Source organism: Talaromyces rugulosus, chromosome IV (assembly GCF_013368755.1).
Source record: "Talaromyces rugulosus chromosome IV, complete sequence".
NCBI lineage: Eukaryota > Fungi > Ascomycota > Eurotiomycetes > Eurotiales > Trichocomaceae > Talaromyces > Talaromyces rugulosus.
This window is the reverse complement of record NC_049564.1, coordinates 96,338-112,420: the sequence shown is the minus strand read 5'-3', so window position 1 is coordinate 112,420 and position 16,083 is coordinate 96,338. Positions and strand designations below refer to the sequence as shown.

Genomic DNA, 16,083 nt, shown 5'->3' with positions numbered 1-16,083 from the left:
AGCATTTAGAATGGATCCCTGGGGGCGGCAGGGGGAGATACAAGCCTCCTTTATCCAGACTTAAAGAGACTCCTTCCGGTCCATCTTGTCTAACTTATTCTTTCTTCATACAGCCAGATTCAAAGACACGCCTGTCTTTTGGTACAGTCTCAACCTTATTCCCTGGCCACCTTGTGAATATATATTGCCTTTCTTAGTTGCCTCGCGGCATCATCGAAGCTTTTCTTCCTTGTATACACCTCTCAATACCTCATTAAAGATGATGGACCCTTTGGTTACGGAGTCTGCCCTCCGAGGCACTCCAGGTCACGTCACCCTTCCTTTTTCTAGCCGTGTCGTCGACCACAACCTTATTGAACTCTCCACAAAGATTATTGAAGTCATTTACCGGTATCAGAACAAGCGGGGTGGCACAGAAGGCCTGCAGTCCGATATAGGTCTTCTTTCCGGGCTCACACAAGTTTACACCCATGTCAAGTCCAACCGGGCCATCAAGATGGCACTTCCTGCTTTCCCTTTCAAGTCTCCCAACACCAAGATTAAGGTTCTTGGCCGTCTCCCTGACAAGGCCGAGGAGTTTGCTCTTGCCCACCTGAACGGACTTTGTGCCGCTATCAAAGATGTCTATGAGCCTGGTGCCGAACTGACTATCATTTCGGACGGCATTGTGTACAATGGTAGGTTTTTTTTCTTCTTTGATTTAATCACGAGAAAGTTCTGTCATAATTGACATTTTCGATTCCTATAGACCTTCTCAGTGTCCCTGATTCTGATGTGTGGGCTTACGGAGAAGCCCTCCGTGAGCTTGCTAAGACCAAGGGCTTTGAATACATCCGATTCTCTCGATTGGGTGACCTTGTCCCAATGTCGGTACCCCAGAGCCTTGATGAAGTTTCATACGTTGCCAACGCCACGAACTTCCGTGTTGGCCTCATGAACAACTTTAGCAGCAAGGATTGGAACGTTTCTGACAGAATTGCCGAAGATGAGGACGTTTGCCTCACGTATCGTGGATACCTTAAATTCCTGTTCACTGATCTTGCGGAGACATATCCAGTCAGCGACAGCTTTTCCAAATCCAAGTTCAAGAAGGGCACTGAGAGCATTGCCAAACAGATGCTTGTCCGTGGCCAGGCCTTTGCTCGCGCCGTCCGCGAAAAGTTTGGAGGCCACGTCCGTCTGTCCATCCACCCCTCGACTGGACAGAACAAGGTCTCGGTCAGCACCTTGCCTACCGATTCCAGCTACACTACCCCGTGGCACTGTACCCTTGGTATCCGTCTCGACGGTACTGTGACTTCCAACCTTTCCCAGACCTTCCGCGATGACCCTAAGTGGGAGCTTGTCTACGAAGATGGAAGACCCTCGTATTTCCGCGAGAAGAGTGACCTGTACAACTGGAGTACTGGCGCTATTAACGTTACCCCCGTCTATCCATCCGGTGTGATGATTCAGCCCGCTGAGGGCCACAACACCCTCTCAATGCAAAACATTGACGCCCAGAAAGTTCGCGCTCTCTCTGAACTTAACTCTCCTGTCCTTCTTCGTGGTTTCTCTGGTTCTAGGGACCGTGAGAGGTATCTTGCCAAGGCGTCAGAATTCGGCACACCTCTTCCATGGAAATTCGGCATTCTGCTGGAGGTTAAGGACCGTGGTGCTGATACTCGGGGTCTTAACAATGTCCTCTCTGCTGAATGGATGCCTTTCCACTTCGATGGTCTATTCAAGACCATGGATATGACCAGAGAAGACGGCACTACGTATAAGCTCCCCAACCCACCACGGTAAGTCACTACTCGATTATTTCATGAAATACAATCTAACATTCCATTATAGATTCCAGCTTTTCACATCCGTGACTCCTTCTCCCTCTGACACTGGCTTCACTCTTTTCTCTACCTCTACCTTCGTCTTCAAGCATCTTCCCGATCACCTTCCCGTTGAGACTTTGAAGACTCTCACCTGGTCTGTCAGCACTTCGTCTTTTGACAGCACCAAGCTTCACGGGCTTCCTCTCGTCCAAGACCACCCTGTGACTGGCAAGCCTTGCCTACGGTATCACGAGCCATGGCCCACAAGCAAGACCAACTTCGAAGCTACAGACATTACGATTGATGGATTGAGTCCAGAAGCCTCCGCCGATGTATGCAAGGTTCTTGACAACCTTCTGCACGATCGCCGCGTGGTATACTACCACTCCTGGCAGAAGGGTGACATCTTGGTTAGCGACAATATTTTGACCATGCACACTCGCAGTGACTTCAAGGGTGGTGCTGACCGAGAGTTGTGGAGAATTCACTTTGACTAAACTGGCGCATATTCTGATTTGGGAAACATAACTTTTCTTTTCGATTTTTTTTTACAGATTGCATTATTTCTTTCATTTTTATATTCCAGTATGGAATACTTAGTTCAATCAGCCCCAGATTGTTAGACTTATTAGGCTTTGGGAGTGCATGTGCATGATGCTTTTATACATATAGCGGCAACAATAAAAAACATTTGGACATTTAAGCATTCAATATGTAGTTTAGACACTTCAAAGACTATCCTTTTTCAGGATTTGTTAGATTTAGCATGGTTTTATAACCAGAAAAGGCATGTGGAAAGAAGAGGGGGGGAAACACACACAGAGAAACGCACATTGGAGAGAAAATAAATGGAAATATTAAAGTAGAAAACTGCAGCTCTAACTTGTCCCGAATAGCCGGTGGCGCTAGCTCCGTCTCTTCTGGGGGAAGGGGATGAGTACAAGCCAGAAGCAGTGCATTAATGCTACCGGTCTTAAATGAGCGTATTTCTCAGTGTGGAAGTGCAGATGGAGAACTTTGTAACTAGGCCAGTTGTTGCATTGCATCAATTAAGTGTAGAAACCGCGGGTCTTTACATTCTCTTATCTTCTACCTTAGGGTGAACACGTCTACATATGTAGGTGCTGTTTACTGAAGAGAGGACACGTTCTCCAACATAAAGCGAGACGACTCGTGGATAAATTGAACGCAAAATAAATCATCCAAATGTATTATACAGACTTGATTTCAAATTAGAAGGATTATGATTATGTAAGGTTCAAAGATGAGAGCTCTGAGGCACCGCCTTCCCGACTTGGTACCGCTAGGCGGTTCGCGTAGAATACCTTTCACACCAGATAATGCAAACGGCCTCCCAGCTCTAGAATCATGATATGAGAGGTGATCACGGCCAGGATACATGTTCCTATCCAAGAAACTTCGCAACGAAGACAGCGCAGTCTCAAAGCTGCCACACGCTCCTTTGTAATAAAGGAACCCACGGAGAGAAAATACGCCTGGTGGCTCTTGGTGAGCAGAATTCCTTTCCTTTGTCGAATAATGATGACCTGGACTAATATGGATTTAGTCTATTTGCAGATTTGTTTTTATTCACTAGGAGCATATCCTCATTCAAATAGCGTGGTTACTATTTACGACTCGTGGGGATTAGCGAAAATTTCGGATACTCGAGTCGTTGTTGACGGTCTACTTTCAGTATCGAGGCGTCGTGCAGAAATTGAACGTCGTGATTAAACATGGAGACCCCGAGCTTTATAGAGTATATTTCTCTAGCTTTCATCCAGGACAACGAACTTAAGTTCAACACTACCACACAGGGGCATAGCAAAGAAAAGCCAATCTCACTATCAAGCGCAGAAACCTATTTTCTGGGCCTGGAAATCTGCCAAGAGCTGTCTATGAGCCAAGGGCAGAGAGACAGCCCACGAAAACACACGCCTCCGCTGCGTAGTTGAACCTCATGCCGAAGCCTTTTTCAGCCAGGTTGCTGACCATTGTGACATAATATCCAGGACTGGAAACCCGGGCGATTGGCGACGAATGAAAGCAGTACCCATGAATTTACGCAGCACTCTTGTCATATTGATTGATCGAGAGGTCCGTATACCAAAGGGTGAATACGAACTTCTATTGATTGTTCCATGCGAGGTTAATTTCTACTATATGGATGACGACTATATTGATGGACTGGTCGAGACACAGAGAAAGACTGGAATTTTAGGTTCTGGGTACGAGGTCATTAGACGTCATTGGCTCGGTAATTTCACATTGATGGGATGGGCAAAATACGGTTGATGTCATTGCTAACAGATGTAAAACTTTCGTCAGCGATTTCTAATTATGAGAAGAAGTATATGTCTCAGCACACACAAGGGTGGTGGTTAGCTTTTCGTACCTAGTTATCTATCGTCTTTAAGTCTTCCTTACGGTATTATCAACTTTTGAGCAAATGAAAAGCTCAAGTTTTTATGTCCCATCTTCATAATTTGCAGTAACATCAATCCGAAAAGCTATTGTGGAGAATGCACGCATGAACAGCCACCTCATTCTTGAGAATATTCATTCAAAATTGAATGTCTGTCTGAGAACATTTGACAGCTCCAATTATACTAGGACGTAGTATCCTTTATATAGATAAAGTTCGTGATTGCAATTTGCAAGACAAGTATCAAGCTCTAAGCCAATGAGACCAAACAACTTTAAGTAGCTTTCATTTGGGTTTTACGTTTCTACATGGCGGTGGTCGAAAAAGCTAGCACGTGAAAGTTTAAGGCTCATCAATTGATGTGGTCACTATATAGATTCCGTGTACGGTTTACATTCGAAATATAAGAAATATCTTTTATATCATGAATGTAACTATAATGACTCTTAATGAAAAATAATGAAATCACACTTTTCGTTAATGGAGAACTTAAACGCGTCACATTTTAGTTTACCTTACAAGGAATAAATTCAACCTGTAGCCCATATTTATTTACTAAGCTAGAATATTTACATTGAATGCAGTGTGAAAAAATATCAGAGATCCTGTAGAAGCGAATGTGGTGAAGCGGCCTCGCCGCTCGCAGAAGAAATGAAAGCTTCCAGAAGAAAATACCCATCATCAACCACTTTTCTTCTGGAAGAGAAAGAAGGAACAGCCCTTTTCCATATCAAGCGAGAGTTGAAATTTCTTTCTTGCCACGATGAGGGGTTATGTAAAACTAGGAGCAGGTAGAAGCAGCATTGACCCAGCCAGTCAGGCGATTCGCAACATCTGATGCGTAGCAGGGAGTGGCACCATTTCCTTCGCTGAGGTTTCCATCAGAAGCAATTGAGCCGGAGTTGTAGATTCTAGCAGCTTTGTAGTAAGCAGAAACATCCGTAGTTTGAGCGTTGTTTATGCAGTTAGCAAGACCATCTCCTTCAGCAGTGCCAGCAGCTGTGAAAAATGATTAGAAAGTGATAATTTTTCAAGTATTGTTTTTATTGAGAACGTACTTCCGTCTTCAATCATCTGGACGATTTCGGATTCCGGGCAGGGGGTCTGAACGACCCCGTCACTGTTGCAGGTGCCAGTGCCGTCATGGCTTTGCATGAGCCCAGGATTGACGACTCCATTTCCGGTGGTGTGGACACGTACACATCCGTTGGACTCTTGCATAACAATTGCAAGGATGAAGCGGTGGTCGACAAAGGTCTCCTGAGCGACCTGGTTGATGGCATCCTGGAGTTCTTGGATCTCATCATCGGTGTCATCGGGGACGCTCATCCATTCACATCCAACAAGCATATTTGCTTTGTTGGCCTCAAACCTAGTTTTATTCCATTGTTAGAATTTATCTCCCAAGAGTGGTATCATAGCGTTCATATTAGAGCATACATATCGCTAAAGGAAACCCATTTAGACTGGTCAGGCCAACCGGCACCAGTGGAGCCATCCCCAGTATAGTAGGAGTACGAATCAGTTCCGGCACCGACACCATCGTCTGCATTTACAGCAGTGACCTGAAGACTGCTAACGGTCACGGTTTCACCCGTGGTGGCGTAAGCAGCACCGACGAGGGCGGCAGCAGAAAGGGCAGCAACAGCACGCATCTTTGCAGGTAGTGAATGAGAAGAGTGAATAATTGAATCCTTTAAATTTGACAAGGAGTGAAGCAGTATCGAAACAACTAAGGAACGTAATAAAGCAATAAACTGAAGGAGCGAAAGGGTACCTGACCTAAAATAGTTGCTTGGTGCAGGAAAAAAAAACTATAATCGTGGCAGGGAATCCTACAGCCTTTATAGTTTATTCTCATCATACCGAGTGAATAGGAAATGAAGTATCGGGCCCATTGGATGACACGCCATCTAACCCACGATACACGCCGAAGAGGACGCGATATGACCAAGGTGACATGGCCAAGAGCGATTACGACGCCGGTTTAGTACGGTGACAACAACGAAGTTGCCCATCTCAAGCCACATCTCATCCACTACACGATTGTCGGTTGGTAAAGTGTGTAAGAGTAAGCAATGAATGACACCTATCCATTCATTTTAAAAGCTGAGGATACTTCTGTGGTATCGCTACTTCTACCGAACTTTTGGGGCACCTTGGGGTATTCGTGTTATTAATTCGCGGTTTTTCAACCAATAAATAATAATGTATATACCATGTATAGAGACAAATTTGACTTTGATTAACATCATATAACCACCAATTAAAATTCCTACTTAAACAGAGAGTCTATCGGAGAAAGATGACTACAGAGCGTATATTGGTGAAAAGAGTCAAAGTTTACGCTCCAGCGCCGCCGGGCTAGATGATTCGAGTACTACCTTGCTGATGCGTGATGAAGACGCCACCAACAATCATGTGTATCGTAATTGTCACGCCAAAAGTAGCGAGTGCCCTTAGCGGCTACCAATCTAACGAGGTATGAATGGTGAAACATCCTTGGTTTATCTCATAAAATTTCTTAGCAGAACTTGAACAAATAGAAGGATAGAGAATGTGACAGATGCCTTGGCATTGTCATTAGGATATCATCTTAACGGGCTAGCTTAGCACAGATAGGGTTGTGTATTAGTGAAAGCTGCTCAAAATAGCATAGAATGAGCCTCAAGTCCGGTATAGCGTTGGAACTAGCTTTTCTTGAGGTTGCGATGTTTTTCTATATTGTGTTCGACGCGAGGACTATAGCTAATTTAGCGTGCAATTCAGCGCGAAGAAAAGAAGCTAACATGGCTGAGGCAAGGGCTAATACGGAAATAGCCAAGTTGCAATTACTCCTTCTTGGATGGGTTACTTCTTCACCCCAGGATTAGCAAGCTTGGTATCAAGGAACCAAGAAGTGGACGAACCGCTGAAGTGAGAGGCTATTTTAAACTATGGAAAATTATAGCAAGGCTGACGACCACTGGAATAGATAGGTTGGAAACTGGCCAGGTAATGATGGGCGATACCCATAGCTTGCACGCGATGAATTCCTTAGGAAGCAGCATCCTGTTTGCAAGACTGAAATACAATCCCGGGTTTACTATCTATCCAATAGCGGTTCTTACAACCAGCACAGAAATGAAACCGCCGCATCGCCGCTTACATGGAAACTTCAAATACACCCCCGAAGAGACAGACCCTGGCAAATAGAGTACGTAAATCGCAATTTCGGCTGGCTTCCGGTGTAACATAGCGCGGCACTCTAAACCAACCATGGCATGTCAGTCCAGCTTCCTCGGTCTGGATGAGCTGACCATATGGCTAGTACGGGGTGGTTCATGTTACAATGTCAGATAATTACCCGATCTGACCTCCACATATGTCGGCAAATTGTAACATGGGCCACGTGAGGCTTGAGCACCAACTAACTTTGTGTGACACAGGAACAGGAAATTATGAAGCGGAATTAAGGAAGCCACAAAATTCGTTAGAGTGGAAAGCAATGAGGGTGATTACCAGAAGTTAGTAGCTGTGGTTTATTAATGCATGTGCTCTATGTTGTGGAGAGCTGAAGACTCTTGCATCCAACCATCTTTAACCAAAACCTAAACAGACATGATTCTCCTCGGACTATGGAAGGCAATAATAATAGACAATGAGATTCTAAGGAAACCGAGTCGCTAGCGATATAAAAAGCCACAAGTCAGCAATTTCGTAATGGAACATGGGGGCGGCGCCACCAACCGCCTCCAAGCAGTTCTTCGCGATTCAGTCTTATTTCCGAAAACGGTGCAAAATAGTCATCAAGTGGTGTAGGTGATGATATCGGTGTAAATAAGAATAATAAGCCAATTATTGAAATATAACAACTAAAGCCAAATAGATCCACAGTCCAGCCGGATGATTATTTACTCAGAGAACTGTTGCACAACATGTCGAGTAGACAATAATAAGCTGCTGAGGTAGTAGGATTGGCGTCCGCACCTGACACTTGCAGTAATTTGGTATTGTCCGTCTTCTATACGGTCTGTATATAGCTTAGCGATCGCGCGCAAGAAGTTAATCGCCTAAAGTCTGGTGTTATTATTGGGCTATCGAAGTGCGCCGTATATTTCAAGAGCAACCCGACATAGGCTCTTGTTTGCTATTATTGCCTACTATATAATATAGTTCAAATCAATAAATCAAAATTTTACGAGGCAAAGTAATGTACAGAAGAAACTATCCATACCCAAGATCAATAGAGTAAAGGAAATGGGTTTTAAAAAACAAAGGCTAACTATAACCTTGCACATGGTATCATATCGTCAACGTCATTGCATCAAGGCCGCAGTAGTGAGACCGCCTTAATAGCATTTAAGGATTGGTGTTCGTATAATATTCGAATCATCCAACATTAGAGAATTTTGATCCCAAGGTATTACGTCACGGTGTGAGACTCCATGCCAGGAGAATGTCTCTCTTCGACATGCTTTTCTGTCTCCTCGTCGGTATCCCTACCCAGACCGTATTCAGCAGCTCGTGCGTCGACTTCATCGTCGGAGAGCTTAGGCAACTCCCGCGCAGCGTTAACATAGCTTTTATTTTCAACAAAGCCTTTAGCGAAGATCAGATCTATTTCTTCGAGACTTCGTCCGGCAGTCTCGGGGTAGAAAAGCCAGATTATGGGAATGAAACAGGCATTCATTGCAGCAAAGAACAGATAGGTTCCCCATTTGATGTTCTGGACCATGACAGGAGTGATCATGACAACGGTGAAGTTGAACAGCCAGTTGCTGCAAGTAGATACAGCATTGGCCTTGGCTCTGGTCTTAATGGGGGAAATTTCCGCTGGGTATAGCCATGGCAGTGGGAGCCATGTAGCCCCGAAGAAACACATATAGAGGAAGAGGCCGAATACAGCACCATCAGCTGTCTTGGGGTTGTCGGGAATTAAACAAGCAAAGGTAATGGTCATGGCAGCCAATTGGCCAAAGCTGCCACCGAGGAACAACTTGCGTCGGCCAATCTTCTCGACAAAGAACCACGAGAAAGTTGCAAAAACTGCGTAACAAATCATGTTGATGCCACCGATGAGCAGGGCTCGGTCATTAGACTCGCCCAAAGATTGCTTAAGCAAGACGGGCAAATAGTAAATCACCGCGTTACAACCGGACAACTGCTGGAACATTTGAGACGAAGCTCCGATCAACATGCGGCGCAAATGCTGAGTGCGTCCACCAGTGGTGAGGTCCTTGTAGGTAACGGTTTGGTCCAGGGCGCCAGATGCGCGGATCGAGTCCAGCACGAGTTGTTTCTGGATCTGAGTTTGGTGGTCGTTGATTTCGCATCCGTTGAGGGCGGCAAGGACCAGTTCACCTTGCTCCATCTTGCCCTGGGCGATCAAATAGCGTGGCGAGTCAGGCAAGAAGAACATTCCGACAATGATTATGATGCCGAAAAAGATCTGAAAAGCGATGGGGAAGCGCCATACAAGATCAGGCGGACCATAATGAGCGCCAAAGTCGATCCAGTAGGCGATCAAAGTACCGATGGCGATGACACCACCTTCGATGCAAATAAGAAGTCCCCGGTTGGCAGTCTTAGAACACTCGGCCTGGTATGTCGGGATAGTAGATGTATTCATACCGTTGCCGATGCCAGTGATAGTTCGACCAACCATGAACTGGGCAAGCGGAACATGGCCAGGAAAGGCTGTCACTTGGATGACGACACCAAATATCATTATGGAAGCACCGATAATGATCATTTTGCGACGGCCGAGCTTGTCGCCAGCGACAAGAGCAAACATGGCGCCGAAGAGACAGCCCAACTCGTAAATGGCCGTGACCAAGGCTTGCATGGTGTTGTTATTCTTAGTTGCGGTAAAAACATCGTTAAAAGCGACGTCACTGATGATTCCAGACATCACACCCTGGTCATAGCCGAAGAGCAAAAAGCCCATCGTTGCAATGGTGGAGATAGTTAGGGACAGCGGCCGCCCCGACAGGCCGGCGTACGTGACAGCCATGATTGTGCGTAAACAAAACGTTGAGGAAGGCTGTTAACAGACGCGTGTTAGGCTCTCGCGCAAGATAAGAATGTTTTTGTTTTTTGTTGTTCCTTAAAGAAAGGGGAGCAAGGAAAGAAAAGGGCGAACCGATAAACGGCCGCAAGGGGGTTTATAATGTATATCGACCCGCAATCTCTTCGTGCATGCTTTTCCTCTCTTCACGCCACCGATATGGGGGTTGACTCCACAGAATACATCACTTCTACCCACACAGGTGTCCTAAAAGGGCCATTTACCTGGCTAACTGAACCAAGTCCTCCCACAGTTGGACGATCTGTGGAACCACAGAACCAAGGCCGATGTTATGGATTGGGAATTGGATTGTGGGACAGGTCGAAAGCGGATCTCTGTGGATCGCCGGCCGGAAGCTTAACTTTTATTTGTCACCTAGTTACCTATAGTACTAATATCGTTTTGGTGTGGACGTTTTCTCCACCACTGATGTCGTCCTGCTGCAGGCAATTCCGACGTCCGGTTGGCATGATGTCACATGTGCCTTCCACCTTCCATTCTTAACTTTATTAGTAATACTATATCTCTTTTCTCAGTTCACCGAGGTGCCACACGGCGGTTTCCGGTGATGGCCTTTTAACATGATAGCACCCAGTATTGGACTCGGTTTCGTTCTTTTGTTCTGGTATTATTCACACACACTTTTCACAGCTCGGTCTAAGCTGTGAAACGACAGGCGTAACATCAGTAATAAGGACATGCGTTCACGTACCCTCTCTTCTCGTTGCTTGCTTCTCTTCTCGGTCGAGACGAGCCTTGTTTCGGCATGTCCTCGGCTCGGGACCGATGGCTGGTCGGCCCAACTGCGAGAATGATCGGCGCGCAGCCGATCATCCGGGGCCCGCTAAATATAATCATTAAGGCAAGTCCTGCGTGAAGAAACTTGTGCTCTGTCATTAGCCTAGCTGGAGCGACTCGGTATGTGCAGGCGGTAGTCGAAAGACTCGAAGCTAGCTAGTAATGGCTGATCTTTATCCCACCGTGTCGCTAATGCGATCCCCAAAACTATCCATTGATATATGACGTAAGCGTAGAAAACTTGTTTCGGGAACATTTGAAATATGCTCAACCACGGTCATATGGCCCTTATGTGGGTGATACCGATTACTGTTTGCCATCTTTCAAGGACCGGTTATTAAGCATCCAGCCTCTTCCTGGCAAAGACGTACACGACATTGCCAGAAAAATAATAGCCTTCATTTGATATAGTGTACAGAGTACTAATGTGAGAACTGGTGCACCCTGTAGGCCACACTGCATGGCCACACGGGGCACACCAACCTCACAGGAGACGAACCGTGGAACCACAGGGCAATAACCCTAGATTGAACCATGGAACTGCAGGATAGAGACTTATCTTCGCACAAGGGGTTGAGAATTACAAGGGGTCAGTAATCAGTTTGATTCTATAGTTACCTATAGCTTTGCACCAGAGAATTCATTTGCTTGCTCTCTAAAACACTTCCTCACAACTAAATCCTACGTTGTCCGTCTCCCATCGTATCGTATATGCTTGTGTAGTCCACGTCATTCCCAACAGAGTACGCCGCGATAGCGCATTTTACCGCTATTCAGTATCCCGGCCGCCGTCTCGATACCATCAACAGACATTGGGAACGTTTGCAACACTGGATGTATATTACGCTCAGCCGCGAATTGGAACAGACTTCGAAGTGATCGCCGTGAGGATGTCAGCGACCCCTGAATGCGCACACCCCTGAGCACGGCGTCGTGGAGCCTAATAGGAACCTTATCCGAAGAGACAGTCAGGGGATAAATGGAGCCGTGGACCTCCATCAGAGAAACGAGGCTGGTAGCATACTTATTAGACACTTGCACCCACAAATCGAGAGTTATTCCAGACTTACAAGGTATAGTCCGTACTGGTTGCGCTTCCGCACACTAGCAAGTGGTCCAAGGGCTTGAGACCCTCGGGCTGTTCGCCTGATTTGAGAACAAAATATTCCTTTGCTCCAAATTCAAACGCCTCCTCTCGCTTCGACTCAGAGCTAGATAGTACAACAACGTGGCAACCTAGTGCGGCACCTAGCTTGATGGCCAGATGGCCAAGGCCGCCAATACCAAGGACGCCCACTCGATCTGTGGCCTTGATCCCGTACTCGGTCAAAACGGTCCAAACTGTTGAGCCAGCACAGAGTAAAGGGGCAGCCTCGGCAGACTCGTAGCCATCGGGGATGGGGACCACTGCGTCAGCATCCCAAACGACGCCGTTCGAGAGGGAACCAATATCCGCATCAGCCTTGTTCTCGAAGTCGACGACGTTTTCGCAAAATTGATCCCATCCTAAAAATGAGTGCCAGAATTAACATCCACATTTGTAACTCCCATTGTACTCATGATACTCACCCGATAAACAGTGTCTGCACTTGCCACAGACCTTTCTCGTATACCCGAAGCCAACTCGGTCGCCCACCTTCACAGAAGTTACACCAGGACCCAGCCTGCGCACAATGCCGACACCTTCATGGCCCAATACTTTCCCGGAGTGAAGATAATGCAAGTCTGTGCCGCAGAGACCTGAGTGTGTTGTCTGGACGAATATTTCATTGTCTCCAAGAGATTTTGTCACATGGTCAGAGGTAATCTTCCCATCAATGCCTCGGAAGACATCAAAGGAGACACTAGTGTCGGATGGCATGATGTAAATACCAATTGATGTATATTGATATAGGTGGATAGGGCACTAGGTCAACAAAGAAGTTGTGTAGTATAGCAGAATATCTGTTGATGTTATTTGAAGTGAATTTGCATTGACTTACCTTTCGAAGACTACCATATATATACACAAGACCTAGACACTCGGAGACTATAGAGACTGATTACAGGAACATCGGGCTAACAATGTGAGGCCGAGACCTCGGAGTCGCGGACACTACAAAAATAACTGCATCGCGGAGTTGCGGAGTTGCGGAGTCGCGGACACCAGACCAAACACACGTATAATAATACGTATATATGACTCTTACCAGAATCCCCACTAAGAGTTCTCTTTTTGGTACAGTGGGAGAATTATGGGTCGATATATAAGTTTCTGGATAATAACTCGGCACTATTATTAATTGTGTGTGTCAGGGGTGCGCAGAAAGTGCCAAAGAATGTAACGCAAATACGGCAAATACCACAAACAGCACAAACCAACACCTTCAATATATGATTAGTCCTCTACAGCTTCGTCTTCTTCACCCACTACGTGCCCACGGCAAAGCGTGCCGTCTGGTGCACCCACAACCATCCCCATCCTCGTCATTCTTTCTCGCCCGTCGCGCGGCTCACCACCTGCGGCCATGGTATTCCCGAACATACATGCGCCAATCCCCTCGCGTCGTCTTCCACTTCCGTAACACACCTGGTGCCGTCTTATGCTTCTGCGATCAAGATTGGAGTGATACGATGGTCCTTGTCGGCCCTGACGTGGATCTGGTACGTACGCCAGTGCGTATGTATTCTTCCGGCGTGTAGAGCTACGTTCAGTGTCTCGTCAGTAAGAGTATTGACCTCGGCTTTCTCTGCGTCACCAGTTGCTTGTGGATCGACAGTCTGGAACTGGTCTAGGATACCTATATCGATTACAAACTGCAGCGACTGCCGCGTCTTTCTCGGTCATGATATTGTCGGATATGGCCACCTGAAAATGACAGCTTGCAGTCTAAAAATGGGGGAGGATCCTCAAGTTAATGCCTGTTCCTGCATTGGAGATACAACAGTCGGAGAAATGCCGAAGCGGCTATTGGAACCGGCCAGCGGTTGATCTCAGAAGTCCTGACTATAACAAGAATGCAAGCAAAGAAATTCTTCAGGACGTCAATAACATGGTGAATCACGCCCCTGTATGATTCACTCTTGCTCTAGCTTTCTTACTCATCAATTGTGACAATAAGCTCCAAAACTTCCATCAACATTGAAGAAAGGTCCAATTCTCGCGATGAGAAATTGGTAGTAGTTGTACTTGGAGCCTCTTCTGAGCCGCGTGTCAACACCGTACTAAAAGTGGCTATCCATCTTATTAACGTATCTATTCTTTCTTTCTTTTCGAAACACATAAGAACTCTATACGGAGTAAACGAGTACATTTTTGAAATAGCTCGGCATAATATTTGATACTCTGGAAAGAGAGGGAGAGAACTACCATTTCTCACCAAAGGGCCGAATATCAATTTCCCATGAAAAGGCTGATTTAGGCTGCGTGTGCAGATACCAGTATGCGTCGACAATCTAAATTCGGTCGAGATGATCAGTATACAGTCATAGGTCTAGACGGAGCTAAAAGAAAAAAGATACAGCCTCTGGTGATATCAGGGTATCTTGTGTATCCTTTCCAGCTTCCTTCATCGCTTGCACTGTGGTAGGAATTCCAATTACCCCGTCAATGATCGTATGTGCCACCTGAACGCCCTGAGGGCCAAACTCTTTTGCAAAACTCTGGGCCAGGGATCGAAGAACCCATTTCCCATTCGAGAACGAGACGAACTCGGCAAAGCTCTTAATAGAAGCCGTCGCACCCGTAAAGATCAACGAAGAGGGATGCGAGGACACATTGACCAACTTGACGAGACGCGGGAGCGTTGCTTGCGCGAACAGAAACGCCCCCCGGCCGAGAATATCGTAGCCGCCAGCGTATTCGTCTTCAGTCAGCTCGAGAAAAGGCTTGCAAACAGGTCTGGTGCTGGCGTTGAAGACAGCTGCCTAGAAAGGCATTAAAAGAAAGACGTAACGCAACTCCGCCCAACGAATGATATCTATACCTACAGAAATCCCAAAGTCACCACCGAGCTCCATCTCGAGACGATCGAAACTGGATTTGACACTCTTGGCGCTGGACAAGTCCGTCGTGACTCCAATCGCATTGCCCCCGCTTTTGTTGATGTTCGAAACAACCTCCTCGTAGCTTTCTAGGTTGCGAGCCAGGCAGACGACTAGGTACTGTGACGCGAACTTGTGTGCAATGGCAGAGCCGGTGCCCCGACCAACACCGGCGACGACAGCAACGAGGCAAGACGACATTGGTAGGTGGAAACGGTTACTATATCAATCCCCAAGGTGGTTCTGCGACATGAATTTTGAGCTCTCAAAGCGTTAGGGCAGGGAAGTGCAACATCAATCGATCTGAGATAACTTCAATGATTGAGTGTTGAAGCCGCGTCGTCGCACTCGGCCCGACGAACCATGACATCATCGATGCGCATCTATGTGATACATCCCCTAGATATATCCACGTATCAGTCATACGTAGAACTTCTGAATGCGAAGCGGTGGCAATGATTTGATTTCTTGTGCCTGGACAGTTGGTCTTGAGCCCATGTTAAGGCTAGCATTGTCTTTTACAACCAGTCAGCCAGCCACATACAGATCTACTCTCATGGCGCCCAATTATGAGCTGGGACCGGAATTTTCTACTACTTTGTGACGCAGAGTCTACTATTTACCCCTCAATAATGGATTGGCTCGCAATTGACACGTCGCATATAATGCAGTCATCTCTGGAAACAGTGATTTTTGCCGAGACGGCCGAGCATTGCGAGTCCTGCGTTGGTACATTGGGGTGTCATTCAATGAATGAAACCCGCAACTGGCTCAAGTATTGGCTCTGGCGGGCTCTAGTATTTCTGCTCCCTCTCCCGTACATGTACTAGACTTCGGATTTATCCGGACAAATATTGAAAAATGGGTACTGTATTGGGAGCTAAAGATATATATATAAGGCTTTGACCACTATAGCTGTGTAACCTCCGATTATCTAGCTTCAGATAACATTGAATATATTCATATACCAGATTGAA

The 16,083-nt window shown here is 46.3% G+C and overlaps 5 protein-coding genes across 5 annotated transcripts; 1 reads left to right on the top strand and 4 right to left on the bottom strand.

Moving 5' to 3' along the window:
* Positions 1-259: 259 nt before the first annotated feature.
* Positions 260-2,308, top strand: TRUGW13939_06812 (uncharacterized protein; the record flags this gene model as incomplete). The annotated part of the gene is made up of 3 exons (XM_035489956.1): positions 260-677; positions 749-1,784; positions 1,837-2,308. The coding sequence occupies 3 exons, from the start codon at positions 260-262 to the stop codon at positions 2,306-2,308; spliced, it is 1,926 nt and encodes a 641-aa protein (XP_035345849.1).
* Positions 2,309-5,017: 2,709 nt separating this feature from the next.
* Positions 5,018-5,891, bottom strand: TRUGW13939_06811 (uncharacterized protein; the record flags this gene model as incomplete). Its single annotated transcript, XM_035489955.1, has 3 exons — positions 5,018-5,235; positions 5,295-5,608; positions 5,677-5,891. The coding sequence occupies 3 exons, from the start codon at positions 5,889-5,891 to the stop codon at positions 5,018-5,020; spliced, it is 747 nt and encodes a 248-aa protein (XP_035345848.1).
* Positions 5,892-8,641: 2,750 nt separating this feature from the next.
* TRUGW13939_06810 (uncharacterized protein) lies at positions 8,642-10,231 on the bottom strand (the record flags this gene model as incomplete). The annotated part of the gene is made up of 1 exon (XM_035489954.1): positions 8,642-10,231. One exon carries the CDS (start codon positions 10,229-10,231, stop codon positions 8,642-8,644), a length of 1,590 nt encoding a protein of 529 aa, XP_035345847.1.
* A 1,581-nt stretch (positions 10,232-11,812) lies between these two features.
* Positions 11,813-12,944, bottom strand: TRUGW13939_06809 (uncharacterized protein; the record flags this gene model as incomplete). Its single annotated transcript, XM_035489953.1, has 3 exons — positions 11,813-12,095; positions 12,154-12,589; positions 12,653-12,944. The coding sequence occupies 3 exons, from the start codon at positions 12,942-12,944 to the stop codon at positions 11,813-11,815; spliced, it is 1,011 nt and encodes a 336-aa protein (XP_035345846.1).
* Positions 12,945-14,428: 1,484 nt separating this feature from the next.
* On the bottom strand, positions 14,429-15,307 carry TRUGW13939_06808 (uncharacterized protein; the record flags this gene model as incomplete). The annotated part of the gene is made up of 3 exons (XM_035489952.1): positions 14,429-14,518; positions 14,585-14,989; positions 15,053-15,307. The coding sequence occupies 3 exons, from the start codon at positions 15,305-15,307 to the stop codon at positions 14,429-14,431; spliced, it is 750 nt and encodes a 249-aa protein (XP_035345845.1).
* Positions 15,308-16,083: the final 776 nt, after the last annotated feature.